Source organism: Carassius auratus, unplaced genomic scaffold, assembly GCF_003368295.1.
Source record: "Carassius auratus strain Wakin unplaced genomic scaffold, ASM336829v1 scaf_tig00216618, whole genome shotgun sequence".
NCBI lineage: Eukaryota > Metazoa > Chordata > Actinopteri > Cypriniformes > Cyprinidae > Carassius > Carassius auratus.
This window is the reverse complement of record NW_020528664.1, coordinates 439,024-462,723: the sequence shown is the minus strand read 5'-3', so window position 1 is coordinate 462,723 and position 23,700 is coordinate 439,024. Positions and strand designations below refer to the sequence as shown.

General features: G+C 35.6%; 2 protein-coding genes and 1 pseudogene across 3 annotated transcripts; 1 reads left to right on the top strand and 2 right to left on the bottom strand.

Moving 5' to 3' along the window:
• Positions 1-1,437: 1,437 nt before the first annotated feature.
• Positions 1,438-8,463, bottom strand: LOC113098693 (interferon regulatory factor 6-like; annotated as a pseudogene).
• Positions 8,464-9,192: 729 nt separating this feature from the next.
• Positions 9,193-12,100, bottom strand: LOC113098694 (guanylyl cyclase-activating protein 1-like). The gene is made up of 4 exons (XM_026263722.1): positions 11,815-12,100; positions 9,929-10,078; positions 9,756-9,846; positions 9,193-9,677 (listed from the first exon to the last, which is right to left on the bottom strand). Exons 1-4 carry the CDS (start codon positions 12,010-12,012, stop codon positions 9,538-9,540), a joined length of 579 nt encoding a protein of 192 aa, XP_026119507.1. The 5' UTR covers positions 12,013-12,100; the 3' UTR covers positions 9,193-9,537.
• A 2,761-nt stretch (positions 12,101-14,861) lies between these two features.
• Positions 14,862-22,267, top strand: LOC113098708 (gastrula zinc finger protein XlCGF49.1-like). Of its 2 annotated transcripts, XM_026263741.1 has the most exons (3): positions 15,638-15,697; positions 15,914-16,020; positions 20,802-22,267. In XM_026263741.1, the coding sequence occupies exons 2-3, from the start codon at positions 15,945-15,947 to the stop codon at positions 21,482-21,484; spliced, it is 759 nt and encodes a 252-aa protein (XP_026119526.1). In that variant the 5' UTR covers positions 15,638-15,697; positions 15,914-15,944; the 3' UTR covers positions 21,485-22,267. The 2 variants fall into 2 exon arrangements, with proteins under 2 accessions (XP_026119527.1, XP_026119526.1); XM_026263742.1 differs by lacking the exon at positions 15,914-16,020 and having other exon boundaries at positions 14,862-15,697.
• The last annotated feature ends 1,433 nt before the right edge of the window (positions 22,268-23,700 follow it).

Genomic DNA, 23,700 nt, shown 5'->3' with positions numbered 1-23,700 from the left:
GTATACTTTGAACACAAAAAAAGTTACGGACCGCAGCTCTGATTGGTTATTTCTTACCGGGAGCGGACAATGTAATTAAACCCGGATATTATCTAAATACTTGTTTAACAGAGGAAATATTTAGGGATTACATATTCAATTATATATACTGATTTCATATTTTAATAACATTTTATAGACATGTATATCATATGTCACAAAAAACAAGATACATATTAGTTATTCATAAGTGGTTAAAAATATATAAATGATAAAATTTAGATTACATAGTAAAAGTAATTTATTTGATATTTGAAACGTTATATATTACATTATAAGTTGTATTTAAATGTCAAATTATATTATTACACATTTTTATTGTACATTTTAATATTAATTTTGTAATATTTGAATATTATATATTTAATACAATATTGTATTATTAACTTGTTTAAACATATCTTGACAAAAATGTGTATATATATATATATATATATATATTAGGGGTGTAACGGTTCACAAAATTCACGGTTCGGTTCGATACGATACACTGATGTCACGGTTCGGTTCGGTTCGATACGTTTTAGATACAGCAAAATGTAAAAACATCTCAACTTTTCAGAATGCCGCAAGCGCACCGCGGGTCATGTGACAAGAACCAACCAATCAGCTTCATCCTTTCCCGTAACAAGGTTGAGAGCTCAGCCAAGATGAAGGAACAGCTGATCATAGTTGTATATGGATTGCAATTTTGAAATAAATTTAGTAGCAGAGCTACTGCAAGCGATTTTTAGAGCAGGAAATCCATTTATCCTTCGCTGAAATTTCCGCGTCTCATGGAGAGAGCACGTCATTGTTGCTTAGCAAAGACAGACGCCTCATGAGCGAGCCCGAGCGCTTCTGCCCGAGCGCTCTCTTGCCATCACCATTATAGCTTAAAGGGAATCCAAAGTGCACCCAAACACCAGACCTGTTGGTTATTGGAGGATCTTCTAATTTCTAGTCTGTTAAACGCATTGGCTATTTTGCAACGAGCCTTCAGCGCGTACTGAGTGAGCGAGCGCCTGCTGAGTAGCCTAACATAAACATATAAGATGGTGTTTTTTTCTTCTTCGGGAGTGTCAGGGGCGTTGCCTGTTACGTTGTTTGGGTTATTGGGCTACCTTGTTGAACGCATATCATTATATTTCTATCTCTCTCTTTTTTTTTTTTTTTTCCAAATATAATTAATTACTCCAACGAACCGTTCGGTATACATAATGCGTACCGCGTACCGAACCGAAAGCGTCGTACCGAACGGTTCAATACGAATACGCGTATCGTTACACCCCTAATATATATATATATATATATATATATATATGTGTGTGTGTGTGTGTGTGTGTGTGTGTGTGTACAAATAAAAAAACAAAAGTACTCTGGATGAAGGAAGAACAAGAGCTGTCAGTCAGTTGGTGTTTTTCTCTTTATTGTGATAAATCCATACATTAATACATAAATCTACATGACCGGACGTCAGACACATGCTGCGGTTAAAATCACACGAGAGTGTAGGATGCGTCTGCAGTAAAAGCGGAGCTGTGTCAGTGCTGCGTCTGCGACAGCTGCATGCTGGGAGGAAGAGGCCAGTTGTCCTGGCCCTGGTGCGTCTGCAGGAGCCGGTACAGCTGCTTCAGGTGCGTCACGATGTTGTCCTTGATGTCCGGGATGGAGATCTGCAGCCGCACGCTGCCGCTGTCGAAGGAGCGCGTGCAGTCGCCCGAGAACATCTCGCTGATCATCCGCGCCACCACCGGCACCACCTGCACACACACACACACACAGTGACACACACACACAGTGAGTGAGAACAAGCCACGCCCACTGATGCTTCTGATTGGCCCATCTGTTAAGATCTGCATAATTTATGCAGCACCACAGAGACGAGCTATTTTTAATTTGGTAAAAACAACCAATATCAGTGGAGTATATATTTAGTGAAAGGCAGCATAAAAGTGGGACTTTTTAATTTATCATTTACTATTTATTATAAGAACATTGTATTTGTATTTTAGGTGATGTTAATTTGTTGCTTCAACACGATCAATCAATTTACTTAATTAGTAAGTACAAAGTAAAAAAAACAATAATATTTGAAACTATTTGAACCATTTATCTTTTAACTAAGCATAAAAGTAAAGAGTAATAATATATACACACACACACACACACACACACACACACACATATATATATATATATACATATATATATATATATATATATAATTAAAAAGTGCTAAAACTAATGTAATGCATTTAAAATTGAAGTACATTATATCTGCATAATGTCTAGTCGCTATTGATTAAAACCTCAAATTATCATGAATGCTTGTTAAAAATGGGGTTTAATAATTTATCTTTAATGGTATTTATATTTTCGTTTATATTATATATTTAACTTTTTTCCCCCCATTTATTTATAAGTTCATAATTGCCTAAAATATTCAATACTAAACCATCCATATCTTTTATTCATTAATTTATTCACAAGTATTTTCATTTACTTGGTATGTTTAAGTTCATAATTGAATTCCACATATATTTAACACTAAATCCTCTTCGTGTGACATTTTATTTACTCATTTATATTAAATAATTTGATGTATATATTTAATACATTTATATTTGAAGGTTCACAATTCATAATTCCTTCCATTATTGGTCTGTAATGTTATATATTGGTAGGTTCATAATGCACTCCCTGATAACAGAAAGTGCCCGTGTCTGTGTGTTTACATCTGCTGTGTGTGTGTGTGTGTGTGTGTGTGTGTGTGAACGAGGTCTGACCTGCACCATGATGAGCTTGCGTTCACGAGGTCTGCCGTCGGGCCACTCCTCTCCGAAACACAGATGAATATCATAGAGCGGAGACTCGGACGACAGCATCCCGCGCTGGTGAGCCACCACGCCTGCACACACACACACACACACACGATTGATTACACACCAGGCCCACATGACCTGGTTTTATGCTGATGTGACTCACCGCTGAGGAAGGACTCGAGGCAGAAGAGCTTGACCCTGTGCTGGCGCTCGATCAGGTTGGGGGTGTTGGGGTTGGGTGCGCAGGGGCCGGACCAGTACACCTTACACTGACACAGACGCACGGCGTAGATGTCGTGTCCGCTCACCTCCAGGATGAGGCCGCGGTCCATGACGTCCAGCAGGCGGCTGGTGAACACGCGCTGCTTGTCGTTGGTGATGTGTTCGGTGGAGGGGAAGCGCACCTGCTCCAGACTGACGGGGCCGAACAGCTCCTCCTGGTTGACAATGGGCCCCAGGTCGCCGTAGAACAGACGACAGCCCTGCGGGTTACTGACGGTCACCGGAGGACACACCTCCTTACCGCGGTAGTAGAACTGCACCTCCAGGTCCGTCACTAAACACACACACACGCAGGGAATTGTGGGGGATCTCTCAGCAGATATCACATTACAAACATTCACAGTTCAGACCACAGTGTCAATTAAACACGCTGAGCTGTATAAACACATTAACTAATAACTGTAAACAAGATCATTCCGGTCCTTGATTCTGATTGGCCGAGCTGCGTATGAAGCTGTTGTAAAATACTCTACAAACACACGCCTTTGTTTACTTCTGTGTGTTGCTCGGCAACCACTTCACTGGAATCACAACGGTTTCTGAGGAACTTCATTGTTTGGTGGAAGAATACTGTTTTTATTTAAATTATAACACTTTATTTGCTCTGTTTTATTCTGTGAAACCTTACTACGTTTATGGAATAACCGTTTTATAAAAGCAATAACCTCCGTGAAGCCGTGGTTTACAGTCAATTTATGACAGCTGGGGGAAGGGTTACAGGCAACAACGGCCTTTTGATGTTAAAAATTCACCGAACACTACAGCTTCTTATTGCTTTAATCTGATATTATGTCTTATGTAGAGCTGCAAAAGAAAACTTTAAGGTTAAAATATCAATATTTGTATCATATTTTGTACCATTTAAGGACAAATTAATTAATTACCGTTTAAGGACAGAACATATTGAATTATATAAACGTGTTAATTTAAATAACAAAAATAAAGATTAAGATCACATTGTCAATTAAAATGTTCAAAACCTTTACATTTATATTTAACACACTTACCAAATTACATAATGACTAATTTGTTCATATTAATTACATACTTATTTCAAATATTTTGATATTTGTATTTGCCAATAAAACTTGTAAAATCACAATAAATATGCTGAATTTGACATAAAATACAATTTGTAAATAAATTAATCAATTATCCATTAAGATCATAATTTACTTATGTTGAATGTGAAAATATATTATGAATTTAACATTAAGTTGACAATGTTTTATCTTACAAATATCATAATTTAAGATTAAACACGTTTAAAATTGGTCACACGTAACATTATTTATGAATATTATTTGTATTTTTAATATAAAGGCATTTGATCGGTGTATATTTGTTTACTGTTGTAATAAGTGTTTAGTGTAATTAGCTGTATGTTGATGATAATGCAACTTTAATGTGCACTTCTCATGCGGTTTTGTTTAGCTCTAATGGTGAATTTTTGTTTGTTTGTTTGTTTGTTTCTGAGTGAAAAAGCATGCTATAAACTTAATAAAATGTCATTAAAGTATTGGTCATCATTCAGATCAGGTTTTATATTGGCCTTTTCATTTATATAGCTGGTTTAACATCTGTTGTGAATGGAGGAAAAAAAAATTGGCCGATAAATATCGGCGGCCGATAAATCGGTACATTCCTATTTTATATATATATATAAAAAACACACTCACAATCACTATTCTTATTCTATTGTCTCGTTTTTTTTGGTTGTGAGTGTGTGTGTGTGTGTGTGTGTGAGTGTGTGTGTGAGTGAGTGAGTACTGGGCAGCGAGCTGATCCAGGTCTCCGGCGTGGCGAACATGGCCTCCAGGGGGGTTTGCGTCTGCAGCTCCATGGGCGGAGGCTGCATCTCCACGTCCTGCGGCTCCTTCTTGGGCCACACCTCCACCGAGGGAGGAGCAGAGGGAGGGGGACAGCTGGGCGGCTGCATGGGGACACGGAGCCCGGAGGAGTCCAGACCGGCCCCAGAGGAGACGAGCTCATGCCTGCACACCAGACACACACTCAGACAACAGCAAACACAGCAGGGTTCGTCTGAGAGCATCCTGTGACGACGCCGTACCGTGAGGTGGATACGGAGGAGGAGGAGGCTCGGGGGTGTCAGGAACATCGTCTTCATCACCGTCAGACTCGTACGTGGGAACCGAACCTGTGCTCACAATCAAAGACTCACATACTGAATACTTAATTCAAACAGTGTGAGAGATTAAATTAGTTTGTATTGGTACTAAACTCGTGTAAAAAATGTATAGTATAGTAATAATTAAAAAGAAATAATAATTTCAAAGTTGTCTACAACCAAAATTCATTCTACTTTGATTAACTATTTTTGATCCAATTCAAATGTCGACTACCATGTACTTTTTTAAAGTATTACAATTTTTGTTCCTACAGTTTTGGAAATAGCATTTATATCTAAGAAAAAATAAACCATTTCATAGGGCCTTAAACATGTATTTTTTTTTTATACTTTATATAAATTGCTGTGGAAATGTTTCCTGATTTTAATTAATTAGACATCTTTTTTTTAATAAATAAAATTTAATTTAACCATAAAAAAATAGAGAAAAATTTAAACTGAAAAAACAAATTAAAAAATTTTTTTTAACATATTTCATCAGGCCTTATACAAATACATATATATAGTTTTAACTAATAAATAAAGTAATAAAAAAATCATATTTCCAACAATTAAAGAATAAGATCATGTAACAGGACATACTTAAAAACTATTCATAACATGCAGTTAAAATGGTTGATCCTAATTCTTTTAGGAGTATAAAATAATACAGTTTTGGAAACCGGATTAATATATATTTTTTAGTTTTAACTTGTAAATAAAGTAATGTAAAACAGGTGTGTGTGTGTGTGTGTTACCGGGGTTGCTGGAGGTCTGGGGGATGTCACACACGTCGTAGATCTTCAGCGGTTTCATGGGAACCTCTTTGGTCCCGTCGTAGATGAGGTTGAACTCTCGGCTCTTGTTGAGGGCGCACCTCAGCTGCGCTTTCCATTTGGCCGGATCCGGCTCGTCCACGCCCTCCTGATACTTCCCCGTCTCCACGGCCCAGGCCTGACACACACACACACACACACACACACACAGAGGGTCAGATCGGTCCCGTCCCGATCCGGTCACACCCCGGCCTCAGGACCCCTCTCTCACCTTAAAGATGGTGTTCTCCTCCTCCTGCTGCGGCGTGTGGCGCGTGGCGTGTTTCCAGGGGATCTGGAAGCGTTTGGCCTCGCGGTCCAGCCACACCAGACCCGGAAACGTCCCGGTGTCCACCTGAGACACCAGCCAGGGCTTGAGCCGCACACGCCGCGGGTGAGAGGACATCACGGCCTTCTGGAGAACCTCTACAGACACATTCACAAACACATTCACAGTGTGTTTACTTACAACACGTTTTACAATGCTAATAATAGACTAATTCATACACATTTGACCATTTTAACAATAAAATCAGTGGGAGGAATAACACTTAGATGAGGCTAAAAAAATAATGGAACTGAGCCTAAAAACACTAATCACATCTGATTTAAAAATCATTTTTCATTTTGAATACATTTGGTATTATTTATAATGTGATGTTAATTAAATATTTCAATAATTTATTAAAATATGATATTAACAATATGACTTTCTATAGAGGAAAAACACAAAAATGAAGCTTAAATGTTCAAACTGAGCCTAAAACACATATTTTTTATAATACTTTTATTTTAAACACTTTTTTTACGCTTATAATATTGTATTAATACATATTTTATTTAAACGTTATTAGCATTACAATAATAATAATTAATAAATAATATAAAATTAATTATTTTAATAATATAAATACTTATAAATAGTTTAATGATTTAATAATATAAATAAAAAATAATTAATAAAAAATATTTAAAAATATTACATCTATTTTATACATTTATTATTACTAAAATATTATATTAATATGACCCTCTGTAGGAGGAAAAATACATAAATGAGGCTAAAAACAAACAAACAAAATATTTCATAAAACTAACATTTTAGTTTTTTTATTTTAATAGATTTCAATTGCATTAACAAATATTTAATATATTTTTATACCTCAGAAGTGCAGACCATTTGAATAATTACTTAAAAAAATATATCATATTAACTTGATTCTGTAGAGTAAAAACAAATAAATGAGGCCAAAATTATCAAACTGAACCTTTCGATTCATTTTTGATAATAGTTTTATTTTTTATATTTTTTATAACCATTTTATAATGCTTATAATACTGCATAAATTAATACAAATTTTAGCATTTAAACATTTTCTAAAATATTATAAAAATTATAATAAAGTTTTATTTTTATAAAAAATTAGTGTTATTTTGGTCATTTTAAATGATATATTAACAAATGTAATATATATTATTCATTGTTATTATTATTACTAAAACATTATTTTAACATGTTGACCTTCTGTAGTAGCGAAAAACATAAATTAGGCTAATAATCATCACATAATAAGAAAAGAAACTATTCTCTTTTTATTTGTTATACTTTTTAAATATAATGATCAATATTATATTAATAAATACAGTATTTAACCAAATCCTATTAATACAGTAACCACATTCTGCAGGAGGAAAACACTACAAAACTAATATCTAATAAATAAAATGGACATTTTTAGATGACATCGAATTCAATTTTTTTTTATATAAAAAGCAATTTTATACGACCGTGTATATTATGAATATTTGTATTATAAGCAGGAGCATAAACTGCACTGAAGTGACCAGATTTAAGTTTCATAGCTTGATCGCAAACACAGAGCAGATGGAGTTCATTTTAATAATAATATGATTATTAAATCATCGTATAATCAGAAACATGAGTCATAAGTCAATAAACAGAGTAAAAGTAAATAAACAGCCGGGGACTTTCGATACTATCACTGAAATCCTCCTTGTTTTCGATAAAACACTGAAACTTAGGCGGTAAATCACATTCTAGTGTGTTGTGTTTCGGGAGAGAGGGTGAAAGCGTGCAGAAATTAAACATAAATGTGTTTGAAATATTAATGAGTCCCACCTGAGTGTTTCAGGAAGCGTCAAAGCAGGAAAACCCAGCAATCCTGAGGCCTTGACCGCCAAAACGCGCGGATCTCTCGATGAATCCGCGTTAAGTGCTCGAGAACCGGTCGTTAACCGGACAATGCGCTCGCAGTCTCCCCGTGGGTCCGTGAGAAAAGCGCGAGAAGCGAGTTTCTCGAGTGTTTCAATCTCTGCTACAAAGTTTCACCGTCCACCGAAACCCAGGTACAGCCGTGACGTCACGCGCGCGCGCACCTCCGGCGCACACGTATTCATTACTTCTTCTTCTTCTCCTTCTACTGGTTTTATGTCGAGTAATCATAAAAGATCATAGTATTTATAGTTAGCCTTAAGATAAATGCAGTTAAAGGACCTGTTTATTGACTGCTGAGTGTTTATGTAGTCTTCGCTGATACTGAGCACAGATTGAATCAAATCTTTCAGCTAAAAATTACAAATAAAATGGCATACAATGTGATGTTTAGATTTTTCACGTATAAGAAATGCTTCGAAATATTATTAAGAAACGCGTCAATTTATTTTTATTGTCTACAGATATTTAGTAAGTAGGTGCTAATACATGAAAATCGTGATCTGAAATTGAAATAAAGCTGAAATAAATTAAAATAAAATAATATAAAAATTAGATGAAACACTTGAACTCAAAAAAGCATAACCGAATGTTGTTATGTTATATAAATATGTTTAAATCGAAGTAAAACTAAAATGAAACTACAAATTAATGAAAATTGAAATCTGCAATTCAAATGAAACAAAATCTCAATATAAGATAATAAAAGTGAATTGAAAATACTAATACTATCAGTATATATCAAAAATGTTGAAAAAAATAAATATAAAAGTGTTAAAGTTAGTGTAGTTTTACACATAACTGATCATTAGTTTTATTTTGCATGTATTGTATATGAATAAACTTTGCTACAAATATTTGTGACATGAATACCAGACAGCATTGATTGTCTCATAGTTTGAGGTTGTTTATTACTCTGCAAACAAAGAACAGGTTCAATGTTTTATTTTATTTCTAAAAGAGAAACCAAGTGTAAAATGACAGTAACATTATAAATGACATCTACAGTATATAATACTGCATTTCATTAGATAAATAACATATGATTCCCTATATATATATATATATATATATATATATATACACATGCCAGGACTGAAGTGTCTTGTACAGGAGTGAAGGTTGTAGTGTGTGTAAGTGCACTTGAATGAACTGGGCTTCGGTCACTAATGTTATTCTCTGAGATCACTGAGTGGTGAGAAATACAGAAAGACGTCATCCTCGGCAGGTCTGGGGTCAGTGCAGCTGCTGCTCGGGGTGGATCTCGCTGTAGATCTTCTTCACGACGTGAGTCAGGTCCAGACTCTGAGTCAGCATCTTCAGCAGAACCTCGTCGGCCTGGATGCCCTCCATGAACTCCTCCTGCGAGAGTTCACCTAAACACACACACATTTACATCACTGTATCCACTAGAGTAATTCACCTCCGGACGGAGAGATGGATGGATAGACAACCGTCTCCATTGAGGTCGATCCTGTCGAACACCATGTCTGTGAACTCCTCGGCGGAGATCTCCTGCTCTGCTCCACTGATGGCTCGGACGGCCTGCGGAGGAAAAACAGCAGCAGATGAGGGCAGGTGATCCTCTTACGCAGACTCTGAGAGGAAGACGGGTCACGGCAGACACCTTGAAGATGAGCAGCAGCTCCTCGCGGTCGATGCAGCCGCTGCCGTCCACGTCGTAGAGCTTGAAGTACCAGCGCAGCTTCTGCTGAACGCCACCCTTCAGGACCAGGCTCAGAGCCGCCACGTACTCCATGAAATCAATGCAGCCGTCCTGACCACACACACATTACACATGACTATAAACACCCAATACAGACAGACTACACATCACATGACGAAAACTGTAGTCAGTAATGTCATCTAGATCCGTTTCGGTAAAGTAATCGGACTACTTTTGGATTACTTTTGGATTACTTTTGACCTGCTTTGTTTTTTTGGATTACTTTTGGATTACTTTTGGATTACTTTTGACCTGCTTTGTTTTTTTGGATTACTTTTGACCTGCTTTGTTTTTTTGGATTACTTTTGGATTACTTTTGGATTACTTTTGACCTGCTTTGTTTTTTTGGATTACTTTTGGATTACTTTTGACCTGCTTTGTTTTTTTGGATTACTTTTGGATTACTTTTGGATTACTTTTGACCTGCTTTGTTTTTTTGGATTACTTTTGGATTACTTTTGACCTGCTTTGTTTTTTTGGATTACTTTTGGATTACTTTTGACCTGCTTTGTTTTTTAGGATTAATTAAATGGGATCATTGTAATGAGTAGGCAAGGAGAAACAAATTGTACCTCGCTCTTTGTTTTATATATATATATATATATATATATATATATATATATATATATATATAAACATAAACATTTAAAATTCTCCATTTGTTGTATTTTATTTGTTGACCTGCATGTCAGTGACCATTGAATTGAATGTGAACATGCAAATGTGAAATATTAACATAGTATAATTAACTGAAAGGGGATTTTGTCCCCAATTCAGAAGCATTGATCGCAAATTAATTTAGATGACATTTACATGGCTATGCTATATCGTGATTATTCAACGCTAAACAGTAGAAATGTAAACTGTAGTAACTGTAATCTGTTTAAGGGCGTTATAAGATGTTATAGGCTATAATCTAATTAAGTACTACATATATATTTGAAATATAGCCTATAAAACGTTTTCAGGTAAAGTGTGTTTAGAAATACAGAAGCCGGTGTGTTAAGCAGATTAGCGGCTGTGATGGGTTTTACTCAGGATCTTTAGTCTTGTGCTGTGCTGCAGTTTATCTGAGTTTACCGTATTAGAGTAGATCTCATTACCCACAATCCTCAGCTGAACCGAAGCAGAAGGGACGTGAGGTGATCCATGAACTCATTTTACCTTCACCTGTATATATTTGTGTTATGGAGGCCCTTAAAGATATTTTACTTTAGTGCATCAAACGAAATGATAATGAGAAAGGTTGAAATTAAATAAATTCAATATTTTTTTTTGTATATTTTATTTTATTTCAGTTAAAGTGCATAGTATTTCAAATGTATTATTTACCATTCATGAGTATTTATTTGTAGCATTTATTTATTATAATTTAATAACCTTTGGGGTATGTTGTACATTGAGGAATCTGGTTGATAGTTAATAAAATTTACAAACTGCATGAGAAATAAATTATAACCAAATTATATCACACTTGAAATGTAAGGGGGGAAAAATCAAAATCAAAACTAAAAAACACCTTTCTAAAACGTTTTCAATCAATATAACATGATTACTGACAGTAAAATAAAAATAAAATAACTTTTGAATAACACTGAGGATGAATAAAGGCGTAAACAATTGATGATGACATTAAAGAAACAAATATAGATAGCTATTATTAAAATAAAGTAAATATCTAATAGCAGGCTATTTACACGAGAGCGATATTAAAGTTTCTCCAGCTTCGACCTGATCCTAAAACTAACAACACAACAGAGGAGTGGATGATGGAAAGCGCGTCTCACGTCGTTCATGTCGAAGGTCCTGAACATGGTCGTGACGTACTCGTTGGAGGTTTCGGACAGATTCTTCAGACCGAAGAACTTCTTGAACTCGTAGAAGGTGAGCTGACCGGACGGACACTCGCTCATGAACTTCCGGTACCACTGATGAGATTCACACGCGCTCAGCTCCTGCAGAGTCGAACCGGGAGCGTTCCCCATCCTGCCGCCGTTCCCGCCGCTGCTGCTGTGTTACCGGAGGAGGACAGAACCCGCACTGATTCACGAGCTCATAAGCGCGCGGAAAGCGCCCGGGATCACCGCTGACGTCACGCGCCCGGCTGCTGCTTTCAGCGAATCATCGCTCACCTGCTGAATGTGTCAGCAAACACACTGACACTAGTTAATACACTATCTATCTATCTGACAATATCTATCAGGGTTAACCCTTGTTAATCAGCTGTCATTTCCCACTGATTTGAAGAATAAATTATGGGTAGGGTTAGGATTAGGGGCAGGGATTGGGTTAAGTCTATATTTTGGACAATAATGTTGATCCAGGATCATCAGAAGATGTTGATTCAGGAACATGTCTTACTTGGCAAATCACGGCGACCATATATCTTTCATCTTTGCATCACACATATAATTCTGTAATTGTAAAAGGCCATTATTTATATTCAATGATATGAATCTATCAGTTAAGATTATATGGGATACATACAGCGGCTACTGGGCATGTAGACATCAATATTGCAGACATTTTGACAACAATTACTGTTTTATCATTGTTGTAGGGTATAGGCTGTTTTTTTCCCTCATTGGCTGTGATTTTCCCTTGTCACCTGCAGGACTGCCTGTGATTGGACTATCTTTTACAGCCATCATGTATTTTTGGCTGATATTATTGTCACGTTTGTAATATATTTAGTTAACAATGAAGTGAGAGAAGCCTAACCCTAATCATAACTTCATAACCCTAATCAAAGAACTATCTTTCCCGTCCCATTGACCTACTGACAGATGATTATTTACTTTATAATAATCATTTACAGTATAAAACCCTGAATGGTTTAGCACCTCAGTATTTGAATGAGCTCTTTTTACATTATACTCCTCTACGTCCGCTACGTTCTCAAAACTCAGGCAATTTGATAATACCTAGAATATCAAAATCAACTGCGGGCGGCAGATCCTTTTCCTATTTGGCGCCTAAACTCTGGAATAACCTACCTAACATTGTTCGGGAGGCAGACACACTCTTGCAGTTTAAATCTAGATTAAAGACCCATCTCTTTAACCTGGCATACACATAACATACTAATATGCTTTTAATATCCAAATCCGTTAAAGGATTTTTAGACTGCATTAATTAGGTAAACCGGAACCACAGGAAACAGATGATTCTTCTGCACAATCTGACTTTGCTGCAGCCTGGAACTGAACTACTGGTTTCGTCTGGTCAGAGGAGAACTGACCCCCCAACTGAGCCTGGTTTCTCCCAAGGTTTTTTTCTCCATTCTGTCACCGATGGAGTTTCGTTTCCTTGCCGCTGTCGCCTCTGACTTGCTTATTAGGGGGTCACTTCATTTATGGTGGAACTATGGTTTATCTGTGTTGTGAGGAGTAACAGTTTAATACAAATCAGTGTATCTATAATGAGTCTACAGATAATGAGATGTTTTAGTTGTTTACCATATAGTGACACCTCATTCCCATTCTCTATTGATATGAATCTTTTGACGTTGCACATTCATGCCATGTTAAAGCTGTAGTGTGGTCGACAAAACAAGTTTAAAACTCTATTTAATCTCACTTTTAAGGATGAGGTAGAATATTGTAGGATAAAGTAGAATCAAAAACCAGACTGGAGCACTTGAATGAGCTGTACAGCTGTAACAGAGCACACACTCTCTCACACACACACACACACACACACACACACACACACACACACACACACACACGCACACACACTGCAGAGGCGCTGGTGCTGATGTAAATGTAGATAGCTGCACTTATCATTATGGCTCAAAAAAATTTCCTTTCGTTTCATCTCCTTTTTTCAAAAAGGAGCATTTATTTTTTTAAATGACAACAACCAGGAAGTGACATCACTTGAATGTTTTCTAGAGTACAAAAACTAGCTTAAATCATATTTAGTTTGACTTTCTGATGTTGAATGTTTATCAAACCTCTTAACCCAAACTTTATGCAAAGTAAGAATTTAAAAACTGAAAGAACCAATAAATTGAGTTAAACCAAATCTTAATGTATATGTTCTAGCTCTGTTTTATATGGAACACGTTTCACCACAGATTAATAAATAAATGCTGTTGTGATAGTCGAAAATAGCTGATCATGTCGTTAGCTGATGTAAAAAAATAATATATATATATATATAGTGTTGAATTCCATGGCTTTAAACTAAATGAAATGGTGTTTGAGTGGTCCCCCGGTGGTTTAAATAATGCAGACACTTGTTATTTTGTCCCTGCGCGTTCACCGTAGTTCGTCAGAAAACAAGCGAAGCTGCAATGGGTAAGCGCGTCTCTTTCCTCTCTGTACATTGGTTAATAAAATGTAATTTAAGTAATTAATATCATTTATATGATTGTACCTGTGTGGTAACGAGTACGTTAAGTGAAAAAATACCGTATGTTAAATGTTTTGCATGTGTGACGACAGTGATTGAGTAGAGCTTTGCAAAGAGAAACGGTATAATGTTCTCCATTAATTCCACCAACCACTAAAAGTCCAAAATAATGCTTATAATATAAACAATATAATTTAAAAAAATATATATTTATTTAAAATCATAGGCCTCCATTTTCCATTTTCTTCCTGTGTTTGTTGTCTGTACATTCGTGTAGGCCTGGTTGTTTCCGTGTTTGCAGTCAAAAGCTAATGAATTAATCTGTGAGGGAAGACATTTATGTTTGTAAAATATATATATATATATATATATATATATATATATATATATATATATATATATATATATATATATATATATATATATATATATATATGTGTTTAGTTACTTTACGTTTTCATATGCCTTCATTAGTAATACAGAGCTCTACTGAAAAAAAACCATTCTTCTCACACTGACATGACTGAGTTTCTGTTTGCAGTCCTCTCAGATACTCCAGTAAAACAGTCAGAATAAAGTGATCTGATCAGCTGCTGATCCTGAATGTCTTGTTTAATGAGTGTTTATAGTCTGAGACTCATCAATATTATCAGCTGATCAAAATCCTCTTTATTTCATGATAATAGATCCTGTTTTCACATTATTCATGATCTCCTGTAAATTGCAGGTTAAAGTTCATTTCATTCTTATCAAAGACTTAAAACATACAGACACTATTGTGATATCTACAAGACACAGATGTCCTAACAGCCTTTATTTCATTAGTCTGTGTTAAACTGTTGACTGAAAACCAAAAGAAAGGTAAAAACTAATGAACAGAACTTTAAACTCAAATGTAAGGGATTATGGAAACAATGATCTTTTTAAGTTGCATAACTGTACTTCTGTTTCCTCTTTTGATTTTATTCTTACAATTGTAATATTTGCAAATATTCAATGTAAAAATCTAAAACAAACAGAGATGCATGTGTGAATTTGTATTCAGATATTTTACTATAAATAGTAGGTAAATGTAAATGCTTTATGTAAATTTGTAGAAAATCTAACTCAAACGTTTGCTGGTCTGCTCCTCACTTAGTGAAGCTCCTCCCACAACAGGATCACCTTCAGTGAAGCTCCTCCCACAACAATCACACCTTTAAAAAAGCATCAGGAAGAAGTGAAATCTGCAGAGACAGAGTTTATTGAAGAACAGAGAGAACATGAGAGATCTAGAACCCTGCAGAACCAAACACACTGAAGAACAAACAGGTTGGTGTTTATTATTCATCCTTCATCACTGAGATGAAGTCTCATAACTGAAATTATGTCACTTCCTGGGTGTTGCCATAAAAAAACTGTGTTGAGTGAAAACATATTAATGTTAATATTATGTTTATAATGTAGTATTATAATTGTGGATTTGATCAAGCATCGAATAGTTATTACTCCAGAAACATTGGTTTGTGTCTTTGTTTTTTAATATAGAGAATTGCAGGGCTTAAAGTTCTCCGGCACCATGCCGGATTCCCAGTGTGCAGCGTTTGGCTGCGGAAAAAATATCACTTTCAAGTCCATGAGTTTGCCTACCAATGGTATGAGAACAGGTTTCACACTCAACCAGACTAACATTACTAGCCAATCGGAATATTTTACCAGTAAAGACTGTATGTGTGAAAGGGGCTAAACTAGATTTGTAATGTAAATCATTTATAAACCTCTGCCAAAAAGAGGATACATCAACCTATGTCTAAATATGCCATTTACTGTACATCACAATTTCAAAATAAGTTTCTGTTTGTGGCCAAATATTAAAATTTAATGGATTTAAAGGAACACTCCACTTTTTTTGGAAAAGGCTCATTCTCCAACTCCCCTAGAGTTAATAAATTGAGTTTTTCCATTTTTGCATCCATTAAGCCGAACTCTGGGGATACTACTTTTAGCATACATAATTGAATCCTATTAGACCAGTTGCATTGCATTCAGAATTGAGCAAAGCGTTTCTATAATTTTACTATTTAAAACTTGACTCTTCTGTAGTTATATCATGTAGTAAGGCCAGCGAAATATTAAAAAATATATATTTTCTTGGCCAATATAATTAGGAACTATACTCTTGCCACGTTTCCACCAAAATTACCCGGAACATTTGTACCAGGAAACTTTTTTCCCCCAGACCTGTTGCTTTCTGCGTTTCCACTAGAGCTGCAACTAACGATTATTTTTTCTGTCGACTAATCTAACGATTATTTTTTTCGATTGGTCGACTAATCTAACGATTATTTTTATTAAAATAATTAATCTAATGTTCTTTTAATTAGCTAATGAATCCTTTGGATAACTTTACAAAAAAAATATTAGTACAACTTCTAATATAATATTTCAACCTTTATTCATTTTCAACCAATGTGGTTGAAGTTTTTACAGGAGAAAATTATTTTACTATGGTAAATATGAGTTTACGAAATTGTTTATAATTAAACCACATTAGCCATAAATTTACAGTTGTCTGAGACGTCATCAAATGTTCTTTAGCATCACAAACCATAAAATGTAGTCAGGGTTCTGCTGCTATGGTTTAGCATGGTTTCCAGAGATCTGGAACTGATTCGGGGTAACGTTAGCTCGGTGGTTTGTGACTGTTGTCTTTTAAGGGGCCGTTCACATACACGTCTTTTGCGTGCTCAAGTTTGTTATTTCCAATGTAGGTGTGCGATAAGCGCGCTCATAATGGAAGCCGTTCACATACACGACTCGCTCGTTTTTTCCAGGCACGTCCACACCGCATCGAGTTAAAAACATCTTAACTTTTCAGAATGCCGCAAGCGCAAGAATATCAGACCTGAACCAGGAAGTTGGTCACCAGATCATACGGTAACTAGTAAAACCATAACACCGGAGAGCGCCAGGATGTTTTCCTCTGAGGTACTCGCGCATCGCAGTTGTGCTGCTGTGGTATAATATATCAGTTTTGCAAAGGGAACAAAGGGCCTTTTTATTTGTCTTCTGTTTCAATTTTTCCCATACTTTTGATAACAGTGGTCTCTGTTTTTGTGATAGTATGCAACTTTCTCCATTCTCAGTATGCCATTACGCGAGATGTAAACAAACAGTGTGACGTGTGACATTTTTGTAGTCGACGTAATCTATGACGTCGACGCGTCGTTGCAGCACTTCCACCGCGGTGTAAAGTACTGGGAAGATTAGGCAAATAGTCTGGTGACGTAGGTCTGCCAGGGTGTCCGCGGGGTATTAAAAAGTGATAAATCAAAATGGTCAAATTTAAGGCCATTTAAAGTGTTAAATGTGGTCTCAGAGGTATTATTTTTTTCCAAATTAGGTATTATTTTTTCCAGACTATCAGGTGTCTTATTCTGATTGAAATTCTATCTGCGTTCGTGTTAGTTCGTTTATATGGGCTTTAGCATATCTGGGCACATAATCAAAGATCTTCCGTCTCCGTCTCATGCTGACGTCATATTCAGTGGTCGTTCGGCATCATCTCAGAACACTGCGCGCTCAACAGAAGTGGCTGGTCTACGTTTTATTTTAGACTTGCTTCAAGGCATATCTTCAACGACTGGACAACCATCGTCGTCTTCATGGACAAATGCAAGTTTTCTAATAGCTGGGTTAACGACCGGTAGTACCGAGGTCCCGTTCAAACCCGGTTCTTGACGCATACAGCGCTATGATTTCCGCGAAGCAGAAAACGAGTACGGAATCTCAAAATCCAGTCATGCAAATGAAACTTACATTTTAATATGGACAGCCATGGAATTTGTGAAAGCATAAATTAATCAAATCAAATCTCCATATGGACCAGTATCTGTAAATGCTAAGCCGCAAAAGTTGTTTGAAATATGAATCCGTGTTCTGCGCGTCTCTGTGTGAATTAATTAAAATTGAATTAAAAAGACAAATTAAATTTGGGTGAAACTTGTTTACTGTTTTTCATAATTATATAACTTGTAGAAAAACTTTAAACACAATTCTAAATAAGTATAAAGAATGGCATTGGTTTTATTTTTAGTGCTAAAAAGTTATTATTTTTTTTATTAGCAAATTTTTGTGTTTTGCTTTGGTACCGAAATTGGTACCAAGAACCGTGGATTTTCACTGGTATCGGTACCGAATACTTAAATATTGGTACCGTGACAACACTAACAGGCAGGCTTATTGTTCGGTCTATCCATTTTCTCCATTGCACATTTTATGGTATTTGTTTTATTTTTATTTACTAAGTGAAATAAATGTGCAATATGCTGTCAACATCAGTCTCTAAATCTATTATTTTTTGTATGTTATATATGTCAAAATCTGTGTAAATAATAGAAAGGTCGCTGATTAACACTTGCAATTCAGTGTCATGATGGTTTTAAAAAATATTCTGAAGGTAGTGAAAAAGGTATTAAAAAGTAGTAAATTTAACTTAAGGATTGCTGTATATACCCTGCCTGCACGCATTTCTCAATACTATAGTATTTTGGACGTGCGTCCTCGATAGTTCAGACTTTGTGAAATCGTCTCGGGAATGTGATGTCCGCAACAACGCAAATCCGGTAATTCTGCAAACAGCAGCGTACTTTCTATCATCAGTCAGCTAGCCTTGGCTACTGCAATTTTTCTCTCTGTAAATTTACAATAAAACGAAATCGGATGTCATCAGTTGTAATCAGTAGATTACTTGATTACCAAATAATCATTAGTTACAGCCCTAGATTAGTTTTACTTTTTGTAATTAAGACATATTTTGTTGAAAATTTCTTAAAAATAGTATTCAAATATTGTCATGTTCTAGTGAACCAAGTATCTGTATTTTGTCTCATATTGTGTGTTAAGTATATTGTCACACCCCAGTTTGAAAAGTAGTGATATAGCTAATAATTTTCAACTTTACCTTTCAAATGTTAAAACTGCCGCATTCTGCATGATTTGCATGCGCTGCCACACCCCAACCTCTGCTTTACCCTTGCTTTAACCCCTGTAATTGTACCTTATTTCCACAGGTGAATGTCAATAAATTAGAATGTCATTGAAAAGTTAATTTCGGTAAATCAACTCAAATTGTACAACAATAAATCCAGTGCACATAGACCAAAGCCGTTTAAGTCTTTGGTTCAGTTGTAATGATTTGGCTCACATTTAACAAGAACCCACCAAAACACAATCTCAACAAATTAGAATACTCCATCGGACCAAAAAAAAAAAAAAAAAACATATTTTTTAGTGAATTGTTGGCCTTCTGGATAGTATGTTCATTTACTGTACGAAAACCCACCAATTCACTATTTCCACAAATTAAAATATGATGACATGCCAATCAGCTAATCAACTCAAAACACCTGCAAATGTTTCCTGAGACTTCAAATTTGGGCTCTCAGTTTGGTTCACTAGGCTACACAATCATGGGGAAGACTACAGATCTGACAGTTGTCCAGAAGACAATCATTGACACCCTTCACAAGGGGGTAAGCCACAAACATTCATTGCCAAAGAAACGGGCTGTTCACAGAGTGCTGTATCCAAGCATGTTAACAGAAAGTTGAGTGGAATGAAAAAGTGTGGACGTAAAAGATGCTCAACCAACCGAGAGAACCACAATCTTATGAAGATTGTCAAGCAAAATCAATTCAAGAATTTGAGTGAACTTTACAAGTAATGGACATAGGCTGGGGTCAAGTCAGAGAAACCTGTGCTTCTATACCACCTCTGCAGTGCCACAAACTGATCACCTTCATGCCACGCCGAATTGAGAAAGTAATTCAAGCAAAAGGAGCCCCTACCAAGTATTGAGTACATGTGGAGTAAATGAACATACTTTCCAGAAGGCCAACAATTCACTAAAAATTAATTTTTTATTGGTCTTGAAGTATTCTACTGCTGCGTTTCCACCGAAATTACCCCGAACATTTGTACCGGGAACTCCCCCCACCCCACCCCACCCCCCCAACTCTGTTGCTTTCTGTGTTTCCACCGCAGTGTAAAGTACCGGGAAGATTAGGCAAATAGTCTCGTGACATAGATCTGAGCGTATTTCTCAATGCAAAGTACGCTGATTTTGGACGTGCATCGTCGGTAGTTCAATTTTGTTGAGATAGTGAATTGGTGGGTTTTTGTTAAATGTGAGCCAAAATCATCACAATTAAAACAATCAAATACTTTAGTTACTTCAGTCTATGTGCACTGAATTTATTTAATACACAAGTTTCACAATTTGAGTTGAAAAAATGAATGAAAACTTTTCCAGAGCATTCTAATTTACTGAGATGCACATATAAAAATGTCAAAATTATCATAATTTGGTGTAGGTGTTGTCTGCTTTCACTTCTCATTATTTATTTACATGATTCATTTTTAACTGTAATTTCAGATCTAATGGAGGAGAAAAAGCATCATGTCGAAACTGGAGAAGAAATTCTCTCACAGACTGAAAGTATTTCTTTACTGAAAAGAAGAGGCAAGAAAGGTTTTGCCTGCACTCAGTGTGGAAAGAGTTTCACATACAAACAGAGTCTCAAAAGACACATGAACATCCACACTGGAGAGAAACCATACAGATGTGATCAGTGCGGGAAGAGTTTCACTCAATCGTCAAACCTTAAGATGCACATGAACATCCACACTGAAGAGAAACTGCATGAATGTGATCAATGCGGAAAAACATTTGCATGGGCTTCAAGCTGGATTAATCACCTGAAAGTTCATTCAAATGAGAAACCACATTCATGTTCTTTGTGTGGAAAGAGTTTTTCACATCTGCAGAGTTTAAAACTACATCAGAAGATACACGCTGGTATAAAAGATTATATGTGTTTTGAGTGTGAGAAGACTTTTATTACAGATAAAGATTTGAAACGGCACGAGAGGATCCACACTGGAGAGAAACCTTACAAGTGTTCACACTGTGAGAAGAGATTCAGTCGGTCAACACATCAGAAATCACACGAGAGGATTCACACTGGAAGGAAACTGTATCACTGCACTACATGTGGGCAGAGTTTCAGTCATACGTCTTCTTTACGGAGACATACAATAAAGAATCACATTAAGTAGCTTATCTCCAGGTCAGGTCCAGCGTTTTTAAGTGCTACACTGCATCTCTTCTGTAGCAATTGATGTAAATTATATTATAATGTTTTATTAGCTTCATTTTATTTTCAAAATGATCTTCAAATGCTTGTAGATGGTTTTTACAGGTTCAAAATGTTCCTGTGCACAGAGCTGAAAAATAGGCTTATTTATTTTTAATTAAATCTTCACCGTTGTTTTATTCCAACTGTTTTACAAAGTTGTTTCTCAAAATACAGGTGTGAGATTCTGTCTTGTAGGTTTACATCTGATCCATCTTCACTTTTGTTCACTTGAGATGCTATCTTGTTAGTCAATGAAGAGAGAAATACGTCTTTTACTTTACAAAATGTTTTATTTCAAGGATCAAACTTTTGTTGTCTGCTGATTTTTCTTGCATCACGAATGAATAATTTAATAATTCTAGTTACATCTAAAAGCCATGAAATTGCTTTTGGGGCTTAATTGCGTTTCTCGATAAAGCTTTTTAAACTACTTAATAAACTATATTCTCTCTCACACCTGACTATCTTTCTATCAGTAACTGTTTTAACATTATTGTAGTTTGATACGTTGTGTTACAGATGTTTTTGTTAGGCTACAGAGTTTCGTAGTTTTAAACAGATTTTGGCGCGTTTATGATCTATGATCTAACGTTGGTTTCGCCTCGCGGTGATGACGTCATCCGTCGCGCACGGATAGTGTGGAGTTTCTGATGTGAAGAGTTCGCGCCTTTTCACGTAATTGTGAAATATACGTTTCTTATTTTGTTTTAAATCAACATTTTTATGGGGTTATTTCTGTATTGGTCTCATCGCTATTTGTGTGCCTGCTGACATCTAAAGAAGGTTTTGTCTCGTTTCTCTTCACATACAAAACGAGAAAACTATTTTGTTATAAGTGTTATTAGAAAAACAAAGTATATTTAGATTAATATGGACAAATCACAATGTCTGATAAAGATAGTTGTCAATTTCTTTGTATTAGTGTATTTTTTTTTTTTTTACTGTATCTTTTGATAAATATTTGGAATAGTCTACTTTTCAATGGAGTCATCATTCATTGTTTGAGTCCAGTAGTATTTTGGGATTTCATGGAAGGCAGAAATATTCTGAAAATAGCTTATATTGAAAAGTAGTGGACTTTGCCTGAGAAATACTCTTAACAGCCTCTTTTACTGAACGGTAAGATTTTACAATATTTACATTTAAGTGTTAAGAGAGGGTCAATGACTTGTTTACATGTTAATTCGTTATTTTACTTTACTTTAGCTATTATACTTTTTTGCTGTTAAATTGAATGTAGTTTCCCAAAGGAAATGGCGTTATGTAATAAAGAGTAGCTCAATTATTTTGAGGCTGATCAAGGGATAACTGTTAAAGTAATGTTTTGCATGTTCTTTTAGACAATTACCAAACACATATATGGAAATTATCCAAAGATATGGAGAGAAGGCAAATTGCCTCATAATTGGAAAAGTGCTCTGCTATTGCCCTTTAGTAAAACCCCAGACAACACAGGGAATTAAAGCCTTATAGCGTTAACATCTTACTTGTGTACGTAAATGGATGGAAAAGGTAATAGTTTATAGACTGTCATATTATTAAGAACAGAATTGATCTGTGCACAACAAAGGTTTTTCATAAAGGTAGATCTACAATAGATGTCCTAGAGTTATTGATGAAGCTGAAAAAGCAATTAATATGAAAGAGGTCATGGTTATAGTACACTTTGATATAGAAAAAGCATAAAAGACTCGATGTGGAGAGAAGGACAACTGATCAAATAACATAATATGGGTATTGGTGGACGGATGTATAACTGGATTTTAGACTGGTTTTTAGATTTCGTGTTAACATTGGAGATGATGTTTCAAATTATTTGAACTAATAAATGGTATTCTGCAAAGTAGTGCTATTAGCCCAATTCTGTTTAACATCATGATACAGTAAATTACATCTTTACATCAATACAGCTATTGGGTGTTCATTAAATGCAGATGATGGGACAATATGGAAAAAAGGATAAAATATTAGAGGCATGATTAATAAAATTCAGAATACTATAATAAAAATGGAAAGATTGAGATTATGGTTTATTAAGAAATCTCAATGGAGTAATAATGTTAGACAGATTGAACCTAAATGTATAAAGATACTTAATCTTCTGAGATCAGTTTCAGGATATGATTGGGGCGCAGA

Bases quoted from the DNA above. Each gene is read 5' to 3' on its own strand.
- LOC113098694 (XM_026263722.1), bottom strand. From the start codon at position 12,012: ATGGGGAACGCTCCCGGTTCGACTCTGCAGGAGCTGAGCGCGTGTGAA. The intron at 10,079-11,814 runs GTGAGACGCGCT...GTGTGTGGTCAG, and splicing joins GGACCTTCGACATGAACGAC to GACGGCTGCATTGATTTCAT. The intron at 9,847-9,928 runs GTGTCTGCCGTG...TTTCCTCCGCAG, and splicing joins AGCTGCTGCTCATCTTCAAG to GCCGTCCGAGCCATCAGTGG.
- LOC113098708 (XM_026263741.1), top strand. From the start codon at position 15,945: ATGCCGGATTCCCAGTGTGCAGCGTTTGGCTGCGGAAAAAATATCACT. The intron at 16,021-20,801 runs GTATGAGAACAG...CTGTAATTTCAG, and splicing joins CATGAGTTTGCCTACCAATG to ATCTAATGGAGGAGAAAAAG.